We start from the raw sequence: 20,520 nt of genomic DNA, 5'->3' as shown, positions 1-20,520 counted from the left end.
AAATGAGCCCAGCACCCCTTTCCTGACCTTTCCTTGACGGAATGGGGATGGCTGCTCCAGTGGAAAGGCCATAGACGTTCCATTTCTAAGCGCTGCTCAGTCATATTAAAAGTCGAACTCCAAAGACAAATGGATCAGAGCAAAGTCTAACCAATTAAGTGAAAACTGAGTTCATCTTAACTTCACAAGGCCTGGGGCTCTTAACTGTTGGTGTCTAGTCCAGAATGTAGTTGAGCAATCACAGGAAATGCTCCTCGAGGGACTTTTTCTTTCCCTCTGCTTGCTCATGCGAAACAAAGTTCTAAATATTTTCTTCTGTCTGTGAAGAAGCTCTCTGGTGTGGAAAGTCGGTGGGTTGGGAGTGAGAAGGAATGGGTTCTAGTCTTGGCACTGCCCTCTAACTAACTGAATGCCCTGGACACAGCTGCATCAGGTCTCAGCTATGCTGAGTGCTTAAGCCCCTGGCTTTGTGAGACAGGCTGTCAGACTCTCTTGAACCCTTAATTTGCTCATCTTTAAAATGGGAATAAAAAGAGTGGCTCCACCAGAGAGCTGTCATGAAGGTTCCATGAGAGGACACGTGCAAAGTATTCAGGGCTCAGGGTGAATGGCACCCCCTGGAGTTGTGCGACAGAATGGCTCTGGCCTGTCACATAGTGTCTTAGTCAGGGTTCTAGAGAGAGACAGAACCAACAAGAGATCTCTACCTATAGTCTACCTGTAATACACATATATGGATATGCACATATGGAATATATCTATAGCTATAAATATCTCTATACATAGAAATATAAAATAGACCCTTGATGAGGGTGAAAGAGGAAAGTGAAAAAACTGGCTTAAAACTCAACATCCAAAAAACTAAGATTAAGGCATCTGTTACATCCCTTCATGACAAATCGATGGGGAAAAAGTGCAAACAGTGACATATTTTATTTTCTTGGGTTCCAAAGTCACTTCAGACGGTGACTATTAAAAGATGCGTGTGCTTTGAAAGAGAAGCTATGACAAACCTAGACAGCATGTTAAAAAGTGGAGACATCATGTTGCCGACAAAGGTCTGTATATTCAAAGCTATGGCTTTTCCAGTAGTTATGTTCAAATGTGAGAAGAAGGCAGAGCACTGAAGAATTGATGCTTTCAAACTGTGGTGCTAGAGAAGACTATTGAGAGTCTCTTGGACAGCAAGTAGACCAAACCAGACAAGCCTAAAGGTAATCAACCCTGAATGTTCATTGGAAGGGCTGGTGCTGAAGCTGGAACTCCAATACTTTCACTACCTGATATGAAGAACCACCTCACTGGGAAAGTCCCTGGTTCTGGGAAAGACTGAAGGCAAGAGGAGAAGGGGATGACAAAGGATTAAATGGTTGGATGGCATCACTGACTCAAGGGACATGAATCTGAGCAAACTCCACGAGCTAGTGAAGGACAGGGAAGACTGGCATGCTGCAGTCCATGGGGTCACAAAGCGTCAGGCATGACTTAGCAACTGAACAACAATGATATTAGACCATATCTTTCTATCATCTGTCTATCTGTGATTCATCTATCTAGAGAGATTTATTTAGGGAAGAAATTAATTTTATGGCTTGTACAATTGTGGAGGCTAGCAGATTTGACATTGGCAAGGCTGGACAGCAGGCTGGAGACTCAGGGAAGAGTTGACATTGCCATGTGAATGCAGTCTGGAGGCAGAATTCCTTCTTCCTCAGGGACCTCACTCTTTCTCTTAAGACTTTCAACGGATTGGTGAGGCTCCCCCAGAGTGTGGAGGGTAATCTGCGCTAATGAAACTCTATTGATTTAAATGTTAATCACATCTGAAAAAAATACCTTCCCAGCAATGTCTAGAGTCGTGTCTGTCTCAAAACTGGGTACCCTGGCCTTGCCAAAGTGGCACATACAATTAACCACCACACATAGTACATGCTCAATAAATGCAATTTTTATGATGCTTATTATGTAGCTATTATTATTGTTGTTGCTCTATATATCCTTTCAGGTCCCTTCTAGTCCTGACAGTATCCTCTGATACATAGCCTTCATTCACATTGAAAAGAAGGAAAACAGAAAGAACCATAGTATTCTGTGAGCAAGTGGAGTCTGAGGAGGACATATCCACAGAAACCTCATTTTCTCAACTCCAGGACATGGAATGCAGGTGAGAGCAGGGGCCAATACCTTTATGCCTTTCCCACAGCAGCCTTTCCCAAATTAAATGGTTTCTATAGCATTTCGCCATTTTCTCATAGCTAAGAGACACTGAGTTCTTGCCACATGCCAGGCAGCATTCCAAATGCTTTCAGTGTATTAGCACATCGTGGCCTCACAGCAACCACGTGACATGGGTACCATTACTGTCCCTCCTCCCACTGAAGAGGAAGGTGAGGCCAGAGAGTATAAGAGTCTTGTCTGAGATCACACAGCTAGGCAGTGGTGACCAACACAAGCCGTTCCATCTTGTTCTACAGCCTGTGGGTGTTGACTGCATGACCACCATGGACAAATACTCAGTGTTGGGGTGATGGGATGAAGGAAAATGACACTGCCTGACAGCCTCATGTTGCGTGAAAAACGATGCTTGGAAGGGTCGTTTCCCTAGTGTGCATAAGATCACCTGGGGAGCCTACTAAAATGGCAGATCCCCAGGCCTCATACCTAGAGATGTTGATTAAGCTTGGGGGTATGACCAGGCACCACACAAGGACCCCCTGAAGTCCCCTGCCTTGGCCCAGGGTGCACTGGAGTTGAAAAGGCTCCCATATAGAATGTGTACCCATTCTATCGCATTGTGAAACTGAGCACCAAGCACTGAAGAAACATCCTGGCTTATCAAGAAGGATGAAGAAGATGAAAAAGGCATTGTACCCATGAAAGTGTCTACACCTGAGAGTGAATCAAGTCCTAAAAGGCGGTCATAACATAAAGACGGCCCTATATGATGGCAGGCACATCTATCAGAATTCAGTGCATCGTCACTTTAGTGTCATAAGAATTCTATATCCTAGGAAGCATATGCAGAACCACAAAATTCTCGCCAAGTTCAGAAGTCTTTGGACCAAGATGGGCAGATATGTATATACATAAGGGCCAGATGGAAAACCCAATCAGGTGATTTAACTGTTGCAGAGTTTGGAATGCAGGTGGAAAACTCAGGCTTATGTGGGTACAGAACATAGGCACAGGGGTTATGAGAACATCCCTCTCTTGTAGCTAAGAGTCATTGACATAAGGCCGGTGTGGCTCTTTGGGGTTCTGGACAATCATGTCAACGCTTGGTCAATCTCTTGGGTCATTAAATGTTTGGAAAATATAGTAAACAGACTAATGACCTTTCTTTCCAAACCCAAAGATGTCCACATCCCAATCTCCAAAATCTGAGAACATGGGATATTATTTTTCACAGGGGACTTTGCAGATGTGATAAAGGTAAGGATTTTAAGATAGAGAGATCACCCTGATCATCTAATGGGCCCAGTGCAATCACAAGGATCCTTAAAAGAATGAGGCAAGTGAGGCAAAGTTAGAAAAAGGTGACATTTTCTCTTGCTTCTAGATCAGGCTCTGCGTCTAAGCAATTGCTAATAAATTGTGAATATAGAGATTAACAGACTAAATGAAGTTAAGGATACATAGATCATGACATCACTTATATGTGGAATCTAAAAAATTTGATAATAATGAACTTATTTACAAAACAGAAACAGACCTACAGATTTAGAAAACAAACTATGGTTACTGAAGGGGGAAGGGGGAGGGCAGAGAGATCAATTAGGAGTTTGGGATTAACATATACACACTAATATTTATAAAACAGAAAACCAATAGACATACTGTATAGAACAGGGAACTCTACTGAACACTCTGTAATAACCCTATATATATATAACCTATATATATATAACCTATATAACCTATATATATATCTTTAAAGAATAGATCCATGTGTATGCATAACTAAAACACTTTGTTACAAACTTGAAACTTAGACAACATTGTAAATTAACCACACTTCAGTATAAAATAAAAAGTTTAAGAAAAGTCGTTCTTTAATTTTCATGTACTGCCTTAAAATTATTGCCCTCTTCTCACAGGTTGGACAGACACAGTGAGGATAAGCTGTATAAGGACACCACCTTGAGAAAGGCCAAGCCACAGACCAGAAAAAGCCCAAGTCCTCTGTGACATACAGAATAGAGTCGCTGACCAGGTTCAGCTGTCTGCTGACCTCTGTGTGGTGAACAAGAGAAAAATAAAAGCCTGTCTTATTCTGGGGTCTCTCTGTCACAGCTCTGTGATAAAATGAATTGTGTCTTTCCAAAATTCGTATGTTGAAGCCCAGCCCCCAGCTGTGATTGAACCTGGAGATATGGATTGTAAGGATTAAGTGAGGTCAGGAGGAAGGGCTCTGTCCTGTAGGACTAGTATTCTTATAAGAAGTGAGGTAGACACCAGATCGCTCTCCTGTCCTCAGTGCTCACACCAAGGAAAGGCCATCTGAGGACACAGTGAGAAGACAGCTGTCTGCAAGCAAGGAAGACAGGCCTCACCAGAAACCAACCCCGAGGGCACCTTGATGCTGGACTCTGACCTTCAGAACTGCCAGAGAACACATCTTTGTTGTTTAGAATATCTGGTCTGTGATGTGCTGTTATGGCGGCCCCAGGGGCCTGGCACAGCCTCTTAGCCTGTATTCTAAATAATAAAGCTGACCCTTGAACAACATGGTGGTTAATCCAATAAAAACGTATAGTCAGTTCTCTGTATTCATAGTCCTTTCATATCTGTAGATTCAACCAATAACAGACCATGTAGTACTATAGCATTTCCTATTGAAAAAAACCCACATGTGCGTGGACCTGGGCAGTTAATGTTTGTGTTGTTCAAGGGTCAGCTGGACACTGCTGCATCCCTAGTGCCTAGAACAACGACTGGAAATTAGTAGATGTGCTATGAACAGTATTCGGGTAAATGAGTAGAACAGAAAGACAATATTTAATCTGTGCAGTGCTATAAAAATGTAAAGAATTAACAGATTCTATAGAGATTATGTCTGCCCATTCACTCATCCAACCATTCACCTTTCTATCACTCTGGCTGTATTCATTTGCAGGCAAATGAAACCTCGTCTTTGAATCCTACCAGTGTCTTCTCCTCCACAGTCCACCCTGAATCTACCCATGGTCAGCTCCTGTGCATTTTATTACCTTTATCACTTCAAAATTTTCCACCATTACAACGGTCACCATTCTAACCCAGATCCTGTTATCACTGGCTTACTTTGCAATAATTGCTTCCAAACTGTTCCTCTTGTCTCTGTAGTTGATCCCGTTGCAGAGACTTCTATTAATAGTTATTTGTGTCAAATCCATTTTGCTTCTAGGAACAGATTCCTCATTTCATTTAGTCTGGCAACACACCCTGAGAAATAACCCTAATTCTCTACTGCTTCTGCAGCTTAGGTTCAAGAACAGGGCTCAATTCTGGCTGAGAAGATACAAGGGGAATTTGTTGGGTGATGTTTCTGGAAAACCCCTTTCAGAAAACGGAAAGCTGGGACTAGGCTACTTTTTACCATTCCCCCCACTCTTTTATTTTTGTTGCTTGGAATTTGGGAGTGATTGCTGGAGCTCTGGCAGCCACATGGAAATATGGAAGACTGAGGAAAGGAGATAAAGAAATGACATCTCTGATGATTTTGTGGAGCTACAATACCAGCCTTGAATTGCCTATCTTCAGGCTTGTCCTACATAATGGTGAAATATACTTTTTAATGTGTAAGCCATTGCAGTCAGGTCTCTGTAATTAGAAGCTGAACACAACTCCTAACTGATACAGAATCCATGCCTTCCACATTGTCAGCTTAGATACACTGATGCCCATTTGCAGTACTGCTACTTGCTACCACTAGTGCAGGGCTAAAGCATCTTCATACAACACAATCCCATGTGACAGGAGGCATGTCAACAGCCTCATTTTACAGATGAGGAAACTGGGGTTTAGGATCACATAGTCAGTACACATCAGACAAAAGACTGGAACCCAGGTCTCAGATGAAGCTGTGGGCTGACAAGAAACTATGAAACTATGGTGCAAGCCATGGGATCTGGAGATTTTATACATGTACACGTACATGTGCACGCAAACACACACACACACACACACACACACACGTAATCTTGAGTGGAGATGTGTTGCTTTTGCCTGTCTTCATGCTATCTACCCTTTTCTGATAGCACAGCCTTTCTTTTCTGGGATAGCTGGTCTTTCAACTGAAGTTGTTGATCACCTGCCTCTAGGAGGGCACATAATCCCAGCCCTCTTGACAATGTCACTCGTTCAGAAGTGGCCATGCAACCCAATCAGAGCCAAAGTTCTTTCTGAGACTGTCACTTACTCACTGTATGTGAATGTGGGCCCATCTGCATCTCAAAGGCTCTGTCTGCTTTTTCAAAAAATGATGCTAAGTCTATTACCTGCTCGAGAACAAACTAAAACAATCTAGTAAGGGCTCCCGCATACAGGGATGTTCACTTACTATTAGCTGTTCTTTAGATCTCTTTGGAAAGCTCTCATTTTCCAGGAATCAGTCTCTAGAATAGAAATATTGTTACATGAAAATTAACAATTAAGCCCCCAAATCTCACTTAAATTTTCTGTTCTGTTTGGTTACTTGTTTCCCCATTGCACAGACAAGAGGTTTCTTTGTCTGATTTTCAGAATAACCACTTCCACTAACTGATTTAAGTGGTGAAAAGACAAACCTTGAGACAGTCCCCATTCTTTATCTGTCTCCAGAATGGCAAATGCAATCAATGCGATTAAGAAAGCCTGCATTTCTTCTCAATATGGTAATCTTAAAAACTAGAAAAAATAAAACAAAACAAAACTAGAGGCATGTTCATCCCATCTTGAATCAAGTGTCCAGAAATCACGTGAAACACAAATGTTTGGATGTGGTCATGGTATTTATTCGCAGTATATTTTCACAATGTATTAATAAAGGAGAATAACACTTATTCATACATTGAATATAACTTCCTGGAGCACTCTGAAGTTTGTGTGGGTTTGGAGAATACTGACAGGTTTCTCCTAATCTCTTTGGCTCTTGAAGTGGGAAGGTTTCTCAAATCGAGTGTCTGACAGGTGACGACTCTTCTTCCATCAGGCTGGAAGGGCAGAAAGACCATGGCTTTGGCAGTTCCATTTTGGAAAGAAGTAACAAACAGGACTTCCACAGATGAATGGATCCAAAGATAAGAAAGACTCAGGCATCTTGTACTCCATAGTTCATTTTATTCCTGAATGCCAATTACTGCAGCAGCCACGGACACTGACAAGGTTTAAAGTTCATGGCTCAAAGGGGCTAAGTCACCAGCCAAAGTTTTCATGCAAAAGGCAATCCTGATGACTAGGATTCCGGTTCTGGATTTCTCCAGGTGTGCTGGGGGGCTGAAGTTCACCGCCCCCCCATGCATCCTCTGTCGCAATTGTTGACATAGACACCATTTCAGAGTATCTTGGCAAAACGCTGAGCGGCTCTCATTGGCTCAATGTCACTCTGTAATGAAGCTGCTTGAAGGACCCTCTCTTTAACCAGAGGGATGAAGGCACCATTAACTGAAGCAAAGTACTGATAAGAATAACAACAAGAACAAGTCCCATTCTCTTCCCAAGAAGCCATGTTTAAAAACAAGGGTAAACAATTGGTCTTATTTTATTCAAGTGACTCTGTCCATTGAAAGTTGTCCTTCGGCTTCTCCCTTCTATTAAAAGTGTTTACAGTTCTGAGCCTGATTATCACTTAAATACACACAATATTAGCACCAAGGCAGCAATTTTTTTTTCCCAGAGATCACAAGAAACTGAATAGATACTTAACATAATTAATAGCTGGTACAACCTGTGACATCACTAAATTACCAATTGGCTAATGACACATTCCTAGAAATGCCAACAATATCCTCATACAACTCTCATAGCACCTTGATGGTAGCTAAGTTGTTTCTTATAAAAAATTACAATTAAAAAAAAGTAACATAAAACATTTACAGATAGAAAGTAAACAATAGTGTACCGTGATAATAAAGGATCACTTTTGTCATAGCACTACATATAATGTAGAGTACGTAAAATGCAGTGGTCTGACTGCAGGGAACGAAATAATGTGAAAGGCAGTCATAATAGAATCATTTTACGTACAAAAATATTACATCACAATAAATAATTTCAAACATAAATATTAAACTTTACATCATTAGGTTATTCCACATTTATATACACACACACATATATACATATGTATGTGTATATAAGTATATATATATGCATATGTACACACACAGGCACACAAATGCTCATACACACACACACATACACACACACACACACAAATTTTAAGGTGGAGGTATTTCATCACTATCCTTCATCCATCCCATAATGGCTTCCTCTTCTGAGCACCTGAAAGCAAAGGAACCAACCAGGAAATGTAAATCTTCTGTCTCAAATGACATAAGTCAAGAACAGGTAAGCCAGAAATTTTTACATATAGAACTTAAATTAATGCTTGCTACAAGAAACTGGAAATTTCAAGGATATATAAGAATAAAATAAAAAGCTACCAGCCTGTGATTCCCCCAGCCTGAGATAATGTTCTTCACATACTGGTGTATTTCCTTCTAGTCCTTTGGTACAGACATGTAAATATTATGTGTATATGCTCATTCAAATGTTACTACTCATAAGATATGTATAAAATACACTTTATTAGATACAAAATATACATAATACAAATCAAATGGAGATCCCCTGACTGCACCTTCCTTTATTCCATCTCCTCTTTTCTGATAACAAACTCTTTCTGGTCCTTTGGCAACCATCCCTCTTCCAAATGAAGCTGTCAGTCACCTGACTCTAGGTGGGTACATGATCCCAGTCTCCTGGATATTGTGACTGGTTCAGAAATGGCCATGTGACAAACCAGAGCTAGAGTTCTTGTGCAAAACAGATGTCAGAGGTAAGCATTTACTAAGGGCCATGAGATGTAAAGATGATGTAAACCTAGAACTGCCAGGGACCATGGTGTGGAGGAGATGATCTGCCCGAGAATGAAGTCACTCAAGAGGCAAGCATTGCTGGTGGATGGAGAAAGAAAGAGCCCCGATGACTCTGAGCCTCAGGATCCAACCACGCCTGGAGACAGACCACTGCTTAGACATCTCAGTTACTTAAGACAGTAAGTTTGTTTTCATTTTCCTTTTTTTTTCCCTGTTGCTTCTTGCAGTGGAAGTATTTCTGCCTTAAGTTCATCATTTTTAATATAGATGATTAAACACTGAAACTGATACACAAGTGTCAGCTATATACTCCTTTGCCAGGATCTTGAAGAGCCTAAAAAGGATAATGGGCTGGTGGAAGCTTGAGGGAAGATGTAGGAGGGTCGCCTGAGTTGGCTGAGCTCATCTCTTACACATGAAAGGCAATGAGATGAGAAAAAAGACTGATCAGTTCACTTCTCTGCCCAGCAGAGGGAGCGCTTGCCAGCATAATGTAGTCACGACAGGAACTGTCAAACTTTTAACAGGGAAACTCTCCTGCGCATTTGTTAAAATGTATACCTGTGGTGGATTCACTTTGATGTTTGGCAAAACTAATACAATTATGTAAAGTTTAAAAATAAAATAAAATTTAAAAAAAAAAAAAAAAGCAGATTTTGACTTTGAAGATTTGGAATGAGGCCAGAGATCCTGCATTTCTAATAAGCTCCCATGTGATACAGATCAGGCTGGTCCTTGGATCACATCGTGAGTTACAAGTGTGCAGAAGAGTACATTAACTGAGAGTACTGGCTGTGGGTAGAACCCTCCTGGGTTCTGCCAAGGAAATCCATGGTGAACTTAAGCCAGCTGCTTAACTGTTGTGGATCTCAGCTTCCGTCTGTAGAATGGGGGTAACAGCCCCAGACTGTGGCTTCCCTGTGAGGATGCACGGAAATAATGCCTACCCAGCACGGTGCCTGACACACGGTCAGTGGTCAACGACTGTCATTAATATTACTCTCGTAATACCCTTGGCAGTATTTCTCAAAGGCTGATCTGTGAATCTTCTGCATTAGAATTTCCTGCATTAAAAATACAGATTCCTAGATCCACCTTCACTCAACGTTGCAGGACCTCTAGAGATGGAGCCCAGGGAGCAGCGTTTTTAATAAGTACTGCAGAGGAACCTGGTGCAGGATGTCTGGGGACCGCACATCCAAGGTGGAGAGCAGGTGGCCAAAGGCGTGCGAGGACAGATGGGCAGGAGACACAAGGCTGAAAAGCAGTGGGTCAGCTTCCCCTGTCTGGGGGCAAGTGACCTACCTACATTTGCTAGTCATTAGACTGCAGAAAGAATGAGAGAGAGCCAGAGGGCAAGAGAGAGAGTGTGAGAGAGAGAGGGACAGAGACACTTACCTTAACTATAAAACTCGAATCTCCAGGCCAGTGCCAGAGGACGGAGCACATTTTCCACAGTAACCACCGCACTTCCCGACAACCCGGGTACCATCCTGCAAAAAAAAGATGCATCATCTTAGTCCACCTGCTTGGCTATTATGGTTCCGGGGCTTGAACTGGCTTTGGTGGGACTCATTCCGGTATGTACAGCAGGTAGGACTTCTCAGCAGAAGTGGGGACCAACATCCTCTCCATGGTCTAAAGCAGGGGCTGAGAAGCGATGGCCTACGTGTCCCGTGTTCGTACGGCCTGTATCTTCACAGAGTGCACTTCAGTCTTTTGTCCCTGGTGCTTTCCCACCCTTTTTGAAATATCCTTACCTGCACTTCTTCCACACAGACCATTCATGGAGACTAATCTTTAGTCCCTTCACACTCAGCATGGTCTCTCCTCAAACACACAGCTGAAGAGTCTCAGTAGAAATCTATCTACTCATCAAGAACCAAAGGAAACCACTCAAAAGAATTGCTTTGCTTTTAACCTGATTATTGACATAGCTACCAGTGTCAAGAAGAGCGTTTATATTTTTAAATGGCTGGGAAGCAGCAAACCGAGAATACTATTTCTTGATAGGTGGAAAACACATAAAATTCAAATTTCAGGGCCCGTCAATAAAGTTTTATCAGAATACAGCCATATCCATTCACTTTCCTCATGTCCTGGCTGCTTTCTTGTTACAACAGCAGGGTGAGTGGTTGATCTCACAGCCTCACAGGGCTACTCCACACACAAGTCACAGTGATACACTGTAACCTGTTTTGAGTGCCATGCCTATTGCAGTATTATAACATTTTCTTTTTTTTTTTTTTAATAACCAGTGTATGTCAAAGTAAGAAAAGACACAAAAAGTAGACTTTATTGTACTTTTAAGGTACAGTAGGATGGATTATTCTATTGTCACATTTACATGGCAAAGCACTGCATTCATCATGCAATGACACTGTGTACATGCGTGCTCAGTCATGTCCAACTCTTTGCAACCCCATGGACTGTAGCCCACCGGGCTCCTCTGTCCACAGGATTTTCCCAGCAAGAACACTGGAGTGGGTTGCCACTTCCTCCTCTAGGGGATCTTCCCAGCCCCAGGGATCAAACCTGTGCCCCCTGCGTCTCCTGCATTGCAGGTGGATTCTTTGCCACTGAGCCAACGGGGAAGCACACAACGACACGGAAGTTGTGCTAAAAGAAGACGCTATGCACCAATATCATCACACTTAGCATGTGCATGGTATTCCCAACTCCCAGGCAAGCAATGCTCAGGAATTCAGAAAACTTAGACTATCTCATCATAGTGTAATTCTTCACAAAAATAAGAAATCAAAGTGAGTAAGGATAAAAGATGAAAAGATGTAAGCGTCCAAGTGGCGCGTTTGTTAGAGACATAAAGAAAACAGTCTACTAGATGGTGAGTTCATGAAACCTTGTTTAACTGGAACAGCAGAAGACATATGTCCAGAGAAAATCAATTTGTTGAACACTGTTATCCTTTTGGCAAGACCAGTTGCTCCAAAATTTAATGACATTTGGGAGCCACATCAATAAACAATTTAAAAACGAAGCAAATTGGAATGGTTTCCTGCGGTTTTTGATGAGAAGATAGATTTTACTGATACTCTTTCAGTTGTTTGAGGAAACCATGCTGAGTTGTGAAGGAACCAAATAATTAGTCTCTATGAATGCTCTGTGTGGAAGAAGTATGGGTGACAGTATGTCAAAGAGATAGAGAAAACACTAGTCAGAAAAACTGAAGAGGAATCTGCTAAGATGTGTTGACAACTAATAATGGTAAGATCCATGTGTGGAGAAGGAAAAGCTTTATTTGGACCGATTTACAAAGCTTGCGAAAATGTAAGATGTTTAAAGCCTGTGATTATTCACTGTGGAAAATACAAGACCCTCTCTAGTGTCATGGAACCCATGGTGTTAATAATGAACTTCTTTTTCTATCATAGACTTAATCCTCATCAGTTTTGGGAATTTGGTTATCAGGATGAGAAGTTGAATACTCTGCCTTATCCTAACATCCAGCAGTTGGATAACTTAGGAGTGGTAAAGTTTTATCATGAATTTTGAGCTCAGGGACAGGATAAATAATTTTCTGAATGAGAAGAACTGTTCTCAGTCACTGTCATTGAACACTTAATGGTTTTGGACATTATCTTTTGCTGCTGACTTGATAATGTTTCTTAATGAACTGAAGCTAAAATTACAAGGCAAAAACTGCACTTACAGGCTAAAGTTATACTGTGGTAAAGTCATTTCAATAACAACTAACATTGTTTGAATCATAAATCATGTTAAGGTGCTTTGTACACTTCCCAATCTGTCAAATGTTAAAAATGAGAAGCTTTATTGCTATTCCACATACATTTATAGTGGATATACTTTGTGAGTGTGAACTACAGTTTCAGCAGCACTTTTTGGACATGGATGTAAGTGCAAAAGAAATTTTCATATTTCAAAATCCATCTAATGAGGTAACTGAGGAGAGCTTCCATCTCACCTTCAAGTACAAGTGATTCATCTGTAATGTAATGATGTGCAGAAAGGCAAATACCAAGTGTAAAATCTAACGGAATTCCGCCAACAGCTGCCAAGGCATGAAAATGCTCAATTAAAGTGATGTGGTTGTAGACGAGACTAGTGTTTGGCAATACCTATCTCTGAAAATAGACATTCATAAAGATGAAGTGCAGAACATCTCATTTCAGATCAGCATTAACAAATAAACACTTCGAAGCAATTTTGGTAACAGAGAACACTGATTAAATAAAATGTTATCCTTTCTCAATATTTCACTCATTTCCTTGGTAGATTCTGGATAACAAAAATTTACACTCAATTATTCTTCTGCTTTGAATTTAATCATTAAATTTTTTGTGTAAATTTGTTTTCATTCTTGTCGTATAAATATATATGTAATATCCATGATTTTCACCTCCTGGACGGCAAAATCTAAAATATTTACTATCTGGTCCTTTACAGAAAAGGTTTGCTGAACCCTGGTCTCTAGCCTTGTACAGTCCTACCTGTCTGGATTTGTCTTGCTCTGTTCTTGTCTTCTGCATTTCTTTGGGTTGCTCCTCTAACATGCTCTTAACACAGGGCCTTTGCATGTGCGGCTCCTCTAGCTGGAACTCTCTGCCCTTTCCCTCTCTGTGTGAACTGGACTCTGTGTGCATTTACCAGCTTTTGTCTGGTAAATTCTTCAGAACTCAGCCCAGAAGCCACTTCCTCTGAGAAATCGTTCTGACCAAGTTAGCAGCTGCACAGCACCCTATAAAATGGGGTAGTTCTCTCTTTATGTCTGTCTTCCCCCGCTGGAATGTAAGCCCCATGATGGCAAGGCCAGTGCCTTGTTAGAATACTAGGGTCCCCAGAACCTAGCAGGGGTCTAAACACACATTTGTTGAATGAATCCAGGAAGGCTGAACAAGTACGCTCTTCTCTGTGAGCTGCAGTTCAAATGGCCCTGTGACTCAGCCCCCTTAATCCTTCCCCATGCTATGAAAAACCCCTTATGTAACTGTGGCATCATATCCCAGTTTGTAAATTACCATGTCATGTGAGCCACCCTCCACCCCTGACTCCTGCACAAGGTTTGGCATCTAAGATGTTTTTCTCCACTGGGACTAATGCTGGTGTGAATCTTACATGTGTGCACATTTCAGAATCTCTTTGGGCCATATTTGATTCATATGGCCCAATATGGAAGTCTTTTGAAAACAATGGATAATCTCATTAAAAAAAGAAAAATAGCTGAAAAAGTTTTGAAGAAATTTTAAAGAAAAAAAAATACATAAGTTTCACTCTTTTAAAAATTTGCATGCTTTTGATTATGAGTGAGATTAACTTGGCGGGCTTCCCTGATGGTTCAGTGGTAAAGAATGGGCCTGTAACGCAGGGGATGCGGGCTGGATCCCTTAGTCAGGAAGATCCTCCAGAGGAGGAAGTGGCAACGCACTCCAGTATTCTTTCCTGAAAAATCCCAAGGCCAGAGGAGCCTGGCGGGCTACAGTCCAAGGAGTCACAAAGAGTCAAACGTGACTGAGTGACTGAGCATGCATGCACAACAATAAGTTGGAAGACTGAGTTCTATCACCCCAGTGGATCTTGGTTTTAGGGGCCCATGTTAGTTCTGGAGCTAGTCTGACATCATCAACTAGATCTGATGCCAGATCAACTGGCTCTCTAGCCAGGAACTTTTCCCCTAGGCTGAAGTATATAGGTCTGGTGGCCTTAAGGATGCTGACATAGTAGAAATGCCTTCTGTCTCATTAAAGCTTTTTTTTTTCACCCAAACTCTTCCTTCCCCAGCAGCAAAGATCAGATTGCCTCAGACTTGCATCATATCTTTAAATAACCTTTTTAAACCTCAGTTTTCTGGTGTATCTGTAAAATGGGGATAATACGTCTCCCCTCATAGGTTTGCTGCAAATGAAAGAAAGCATAAAAATGCCCAGAATAGCACTTGGCCTAATGTACGTGCTCAATTATTAGTGATCATTGTCATAATAGTGCTTTTTAATGTGTGAATTTCCATCACGGCCTGTTCTCATGGAGATAAGGAATAGTCTGGGTAATTATAAAATCGCTGATACTCGCTCTGCAATGTTCATGTTACTTCATTAACTAGGACTCTATTAATGTCATTTAGGTAAAGGTTGAACTAACACTTATTTCTAGTACAGAATAAAAAATATATGTACTGAGAAAATAAATAGCATAAACATGACTGTCATGGAAACAGTAACTATTTCAGAGAAAAAGGTATGTTTTCCAGCACTTTTGAAGTACCCACTCTCATACAATGAAACATTAACTGTAAATCATTTTTATTTCTCCATTAAAGCAGGTCCTTTAAAATTCTCTTTTCAACAAATATTTTGTTAGCAGAGTTTGAGCTATTACATATAATTAAAATGAGCGACTCTGTGTTCCATTAAGAACAGTTTATAGTTCATACTTTTCACTCTTTTCTCTGCTTTCTTCAGTCAATATGACCAAGGGAGGTTGATTCACGTAATTTAGGAAAGCCAGCACATCTTTGATTAAAGTGTGCTTATTTACATTTCTTTGGAACTGCTGGGAGTGAAACTGCCCGTTAAAAAAAAAAAACAGTATTTGTTTTTTTCCCAAATAAAGTCCTAATCACACATACACAAATGTACACACACACAATGTATAAATATCTAACTTCTATGGGATCATACAGAATAAAATGTACACATATATAAAAGGTAGTTTCACTCCACTTGTCTGTAGTAAATGTATGATTTTTATACTTGGTGGATAATTGAATTTTCACAAATGAATTGTGGGTTAGGACGCAGCTTATAGTAGATAAAAAAGAACTGATTCTTTGCTTGCTACACACACATACATTTCTCTCATGCTACTTAAACTCCATTGATTGTAAATGAACTGAAAGATTAAAAAAAAAAATAGGAACTGAGTCCATCTCCCATACAGTAATACAACTTTAATTTTTAATTTCAAAGTAATTCTTGGATTTAGAGCCCTTCCCTCAGAAAAACAGTGATGGTTAGGCCTCAGGGCCAGACACCCAGCCTTCAGAAACACAGGCTCCCAGCTCCTCTCAGACCCTGTCCCATCCCCTAGGAACACAAAGCAGCACAGAGACCCAAGGACACCCCTCCCACCCTGCTTACAGGAACCTGCCTTCACTGTGCCTGGCTCTGAGGACCATTCTGGAACCTCTTCCAGGACGGAAGGCGAGATAGTAGCTCTGAGAATGGGCATCTTTTGGGGTAGGGGGAGTGCTGGCAGGGGGGACTCTCCCGGATGGGGGCTGAGGATCTTCTCACATCCGGAGTGCGCTCATGAGTTGGGGAAGCACAGAATGTCATTGGCGAAGGAGCTTAGAATGCCAACCTTTTCTCTCCAATCTTACAGGTGGGCCAAGTTCCCCCCTTTCTGTCTGGCTGCCCCTCACCCACAGAGCAGAAACTTGGTACAGTCAAAGCATTCGTCTAGAAGCCCATGCCTGGACCCAGGAGGTGCCCCATATGCCTCAGTCCTGGGTGAGGAAGGGCCCGTGTGGACAAAATCCACATGGTGTGGTGGGTACCAGCCAGGTCCAGGCTCAACCTCTGCTCAGGCTGCAATCCCATCCTCCCATCACAAGCAAGCTTTCATCTTTCACCACCGTGACCAATTCTGCAACCTTATGGCAAGCCTTAGGCCTATGAAAATGTGATAAAATTAACAGCCAACACTTACTGTGCCCCTGCTGCCTGTCCAGTGACATGCAAACAGCTTTATCTCCCTATTTCATTTTTGCTCCACAAGAACCCAACTGGGTAAGACCACCATGATACACATTTTATAGATGAAGAAACTGAGGCCCCTGAGAAGTTCAATAACTTGCCACGATGGCAGAGCTGGTAAAAGCATGTCAGGTGATCTGACTTAAGGGCCTGGAGGCTTAGCCACTATACTCTGCGGCTTCTGTGGGCTTTGATTTCAGTGCTCTCCCAAGAATTCAATGAGTAACCTGGAGGAATGGGACTGAATGCATGTAAACTGTCCAGTAAACAGAGGCGCTTTCAGTAACAAAGGTTATTTCAATAACAAAAATCCTTATCAGTAAAAAAAAAAAAAAAATAGAATTCTTCCCACTACACATATATGGGCAGCCAGTAATGAACCTGACACAGACTTCTTTTTACCAGGTCTGTTCCTGTTGGTGAGACCGTGTACCCATCCTACAAGTGGTTCTGGTAATTCAGTTTTACCCTGAATGACTGGAGCTTTCCTTTAGTTTTTCTTGGGGAAAAAACAGTTTATCACCAAGCAGGTTTAGAAAATGGAGGATTCCATTGTGTTTTTCCTTCTGGTGCTCCCGGCAGAAAAGTGAAAGAAAGTGAAGCGTGAAGATGAAAGGACTGAATCAAAGCAAGGCTGTTTGGAGTCGATCAGGACTGGCCAGGATCTGTGCAAAATAGAGCAGACCAGCTTCAGCCCCTCAGAAGCAAGACAGTGGTAAGGCAAGGTGGGAGCAGGATGTGACACAGCTTTTCAAAGTGTGTTGTGTGGAACAATGGTAATTTGGGGAAATTAAGGTCTGATTTTGAAGAGAAGGCTCTGTGACTGGTTTAACTTAGGTCAGTGGTTTTCAAAACGTGGTCCCAGACCAGGGCATCAGCATCACCTGGGAAATTGTTGGGAATGTACATTTCAGGCCCCTCCCCAGGCTGGCTGTGTTTTAGCAAGTCCTGGTCCAAGTTTGAGAACCACTGATTTAGGGAAATGCTGGGTTCAATAGAACCACACAGGTTTCCTTCCTGTACACTTTATTCCAACCTCCAATACATGCATGGTTAGTTACTGTGACTCTTACAGAAGGAAATAAAATATACAATTTTCCCGCAAGTGTCTTAGGCTGCGGAAGCCTATTTTCATGGAGCATCCCTAGAGGATGCTGCTCTGTGGACCACACAGCAGGTCAGGCACACAAAACCTCGTTTCTGGGGGCTGCTAGGAGCTACAGATTGCTTAGTTCTGGCTCATGGGGATTAATAAGGAGTGCTCGACAGACCCTTGAGACTAATTTTGAGCTGTCTCTCTGAGCTGTCATGGAACACCAAGATTAAAAAAAAAAATTTCTGACAGGCAATTGTGAAACCAATTCCCTTCAGCACAGGCGGAACCTCCCCGGAAGGCTAGGGGAACAATCAGCCCATCTCCGCAGGGCAGTGATCACTGTCGCCACGAGGTGGCACCCCAGGCTGCAATTACTTTTAGGTTCTGGATGAACACTGCAGTGACACTAACAAAATTGAAACTAAGGTTTCAACACTGTTTACATATACGGTTTTCTACATAATCATGGCTTAAGTATGACCACGTTTGAGGCAATGCATTTTTTTTTGTCTCTCTTGGTCACTGCAACATAATATATAGTAGAACATAAGAACATAATTTCTGGGCCCACTGTAAAGCACAGCAAGTGTGCTCTCAGTTCTCTTTATTTCTTTCAGTACAAGCAAAAAAATTAATGATTAAATTATAAGCAATCAATATAGCCATTTAGATAAATCAGAATTGAAGGAGTTAATTGACTTTCAAAGAGAAAAGTTGTTTTTTTTTTTTTTCCTCAAAGACACAGATTTAACCCTTGAAGCTAAAAAAACCTCTGAAATAGTTCTGGAACATTATAATTGATGTTTATTCTCTTCCTGGGTGGAAGCAGGCTGATCGAGCTGTTTCTTTATATTCGGATTTTGATAGGGTTTAGGAAATGGCAACCCACTCCAGTGTTCTTGCCTGGAGAATCCTAGGGACGGTGGGCTATGAGGTCTATGGGGTCTCACAGAGTCGGACACGACTGAAGCGACTTAGCAGCAGCAAATAAAAACACCGGATGCTTAATCAGATGTGAATTTCAGATAAACACATTCTTTTAAAAGAAAGAGTATGTCCCATGCAATGTTTTAGACATGCTTATAGTAAAAAAAAAAAAAAAAAAATTAAAAAATCTTCCTTATTTGAAATTCAAATTTAACTGGGCATCCTGCATTTTGTTGGCAACCTCACCTTGGAGTAATACCCCACTTTCTAGTCCTCTTCTTCTCTCTCAATTTCTTACTTTTCTGAGGAGACCCTGAGACAGAGGTCACAGCTGTGGCAGGACTGTGGCCACAGGCCATACATTGTAAGTTTCCCATTTGCCTGTGGGTCAGCTCCTGCCCCTCGTCCTCGTCCTCGGAACTTCTTGGCTGGAAAGGGCAGTGCTTCCTGCCCCACCTTAGACATTAGACACCCCTGGGGAATTTCAAATTCTGCCCCTGTCACAGATTCCCTGAGTGAATCTGGATGGGGTCCAGGTACATGCATCTTAAACTTTCCCAAGTGACTCTAACATACCCCCAGACTAAGCAACATACGCAGACCACAGCGGAATCAGAGTGTCCCTCTGAGAGCTTGCTCAGCTGTCGGTCTTGCTCAGAAGCTCTGGGGCCCCAGAATCTTCATTGTCAACAAGCTCTCAGGTAATTCAGGTGCTCTGGGGTGATCCCACTGTGAACAGCTAGATTTTAGAGCAAGAACTGACTTGTAGAGCCTGTGAGTTTTTCTCTCATTCTCCAGAAACCCTCCTGATGAATGACTCCTTTTTCCAGCCCTTTTTGTATTATTTCATTTCTTCTGAAACAGACATCACTGTCCCTAAGCTCGCATAGGTTAATTGCATGTTGGTTAATTAATTGCAAGATATCTGAGCCACACACGCCCTTAGAGGCTGCTGAGTGCTTTTGGCTTCCTGGTTAGGCATCCTTCTAATTGCTCCCATGGTACTCCGGTTCACATCTCTGGGAAGAATTCATCAGAAGGGTAAGCAAGACTCTGCTCCACTCACCTGTCCACGCGTCAACCTTCCATTTATGTCCTCAATTTTCTTCCTGACACTTCGTAAAATGGTTTGAGGAAGTTCCTTTAGCATCATAGCCTCAGAGGGAGGGAAAGAGGAGGAGAAAACAGAACTCATCCTCCAAGCCATGGGGACCCTTACCGGGGACTTCTTGATGTCAGAGACGGCATAATTCCCTTGGGAGATCCATCTGGCAGATTCAGTTAGAGACAAACCGGTTCCGTAAAGGTTGATGCTAAAACGACCCTGGAATAAATGGCCAGTGAACAAGATTTTTAGTCCACGTGACATCCTGAGCAAAGGTCCCACACAATAAAAAGGTAACCTGGAGAAAGATATTAATTCATTATGATAGCTAACTAATGACTGAGGGTTCTTTGTAGTGGTGGTGGTGGGGGGCGGTTCTGAACGAGGCACTTTACATGCATCATCTCATCCATCCTTGCAAGAGCAATATGAAGGGGATTTTCTTCACAGATGGGACAGGGAGGCCTGGCGAAGGTGATTAACTTCTCCAGGAGACACTAAAAGCCCAACTCACATTTTCCTAACTTCAAAGTCCTCACTCTCAACCACCGCTATTCTGCGTCCCTAACACAGCAACCCTGATGTTGCTCACAATTATCAGAT

General features: G+C 41.9%; 1 protein-coding gene across 3 annotated transcripts in view; it reads right to left on the bottom strand.

The window, feature by feature from the left end:
• Positions 1-6,575: 6,575 nt before the first annotated feature.
• The window catches only part of ADAMTS9 (ADAM metallopeptidase with thrombospondin type 1 motif 9), a 162,584-nt gene continuing 148,639 nt past the window's right edge, over positions 6,576-20,520 (bottom strand). For 2 of the 3 annotated variants that reach the window (XM_019984324.2, XM_019984325.2), the window contains 3 exons: positions 20,032-20,136; positions 10,458-10,552; positions 6,953-8,463 (listed from right to left, as the gene is read on the bottom strand). In XM_019984324.2, the coding sequence (XP_019839883.2) occupies positions 10,463-10,552; positions 20,032-20,136 (195 nt within the window). In that variant the 3' untranslated portion in view covers positions 6,953-8,463; positions 10,458-10,462. Of the gene's footprint in view, positions 6,597-6,952; positions 8,464-10,457; positions 10,553-20,031; positions 20,137-20,520 lie in introns of those variants that run through there. The other variant, XM_070777120.1, reaches the window with a different exon arrangement.

This window comes from Bos indicus, chromosome 22, assembly GCF_029378745.1.
Source record: "Bos indicus isolate NIAB-ARS_2022 breed Sahiwal x Tharparkar chromosome 22, NIAB-ARS_B.indTharparkar_mat_pri_1.0, whole genome shotgun sequence".
Lineage (NCBI taxonomy): Eukaryota > Metazoa > Chordata > Mammalia > Artiodactyla > Bovidae > Bos > Bos indicus.
This window is presented reverse-complemented; position numbering and strand designations above follow the sequence as displayed.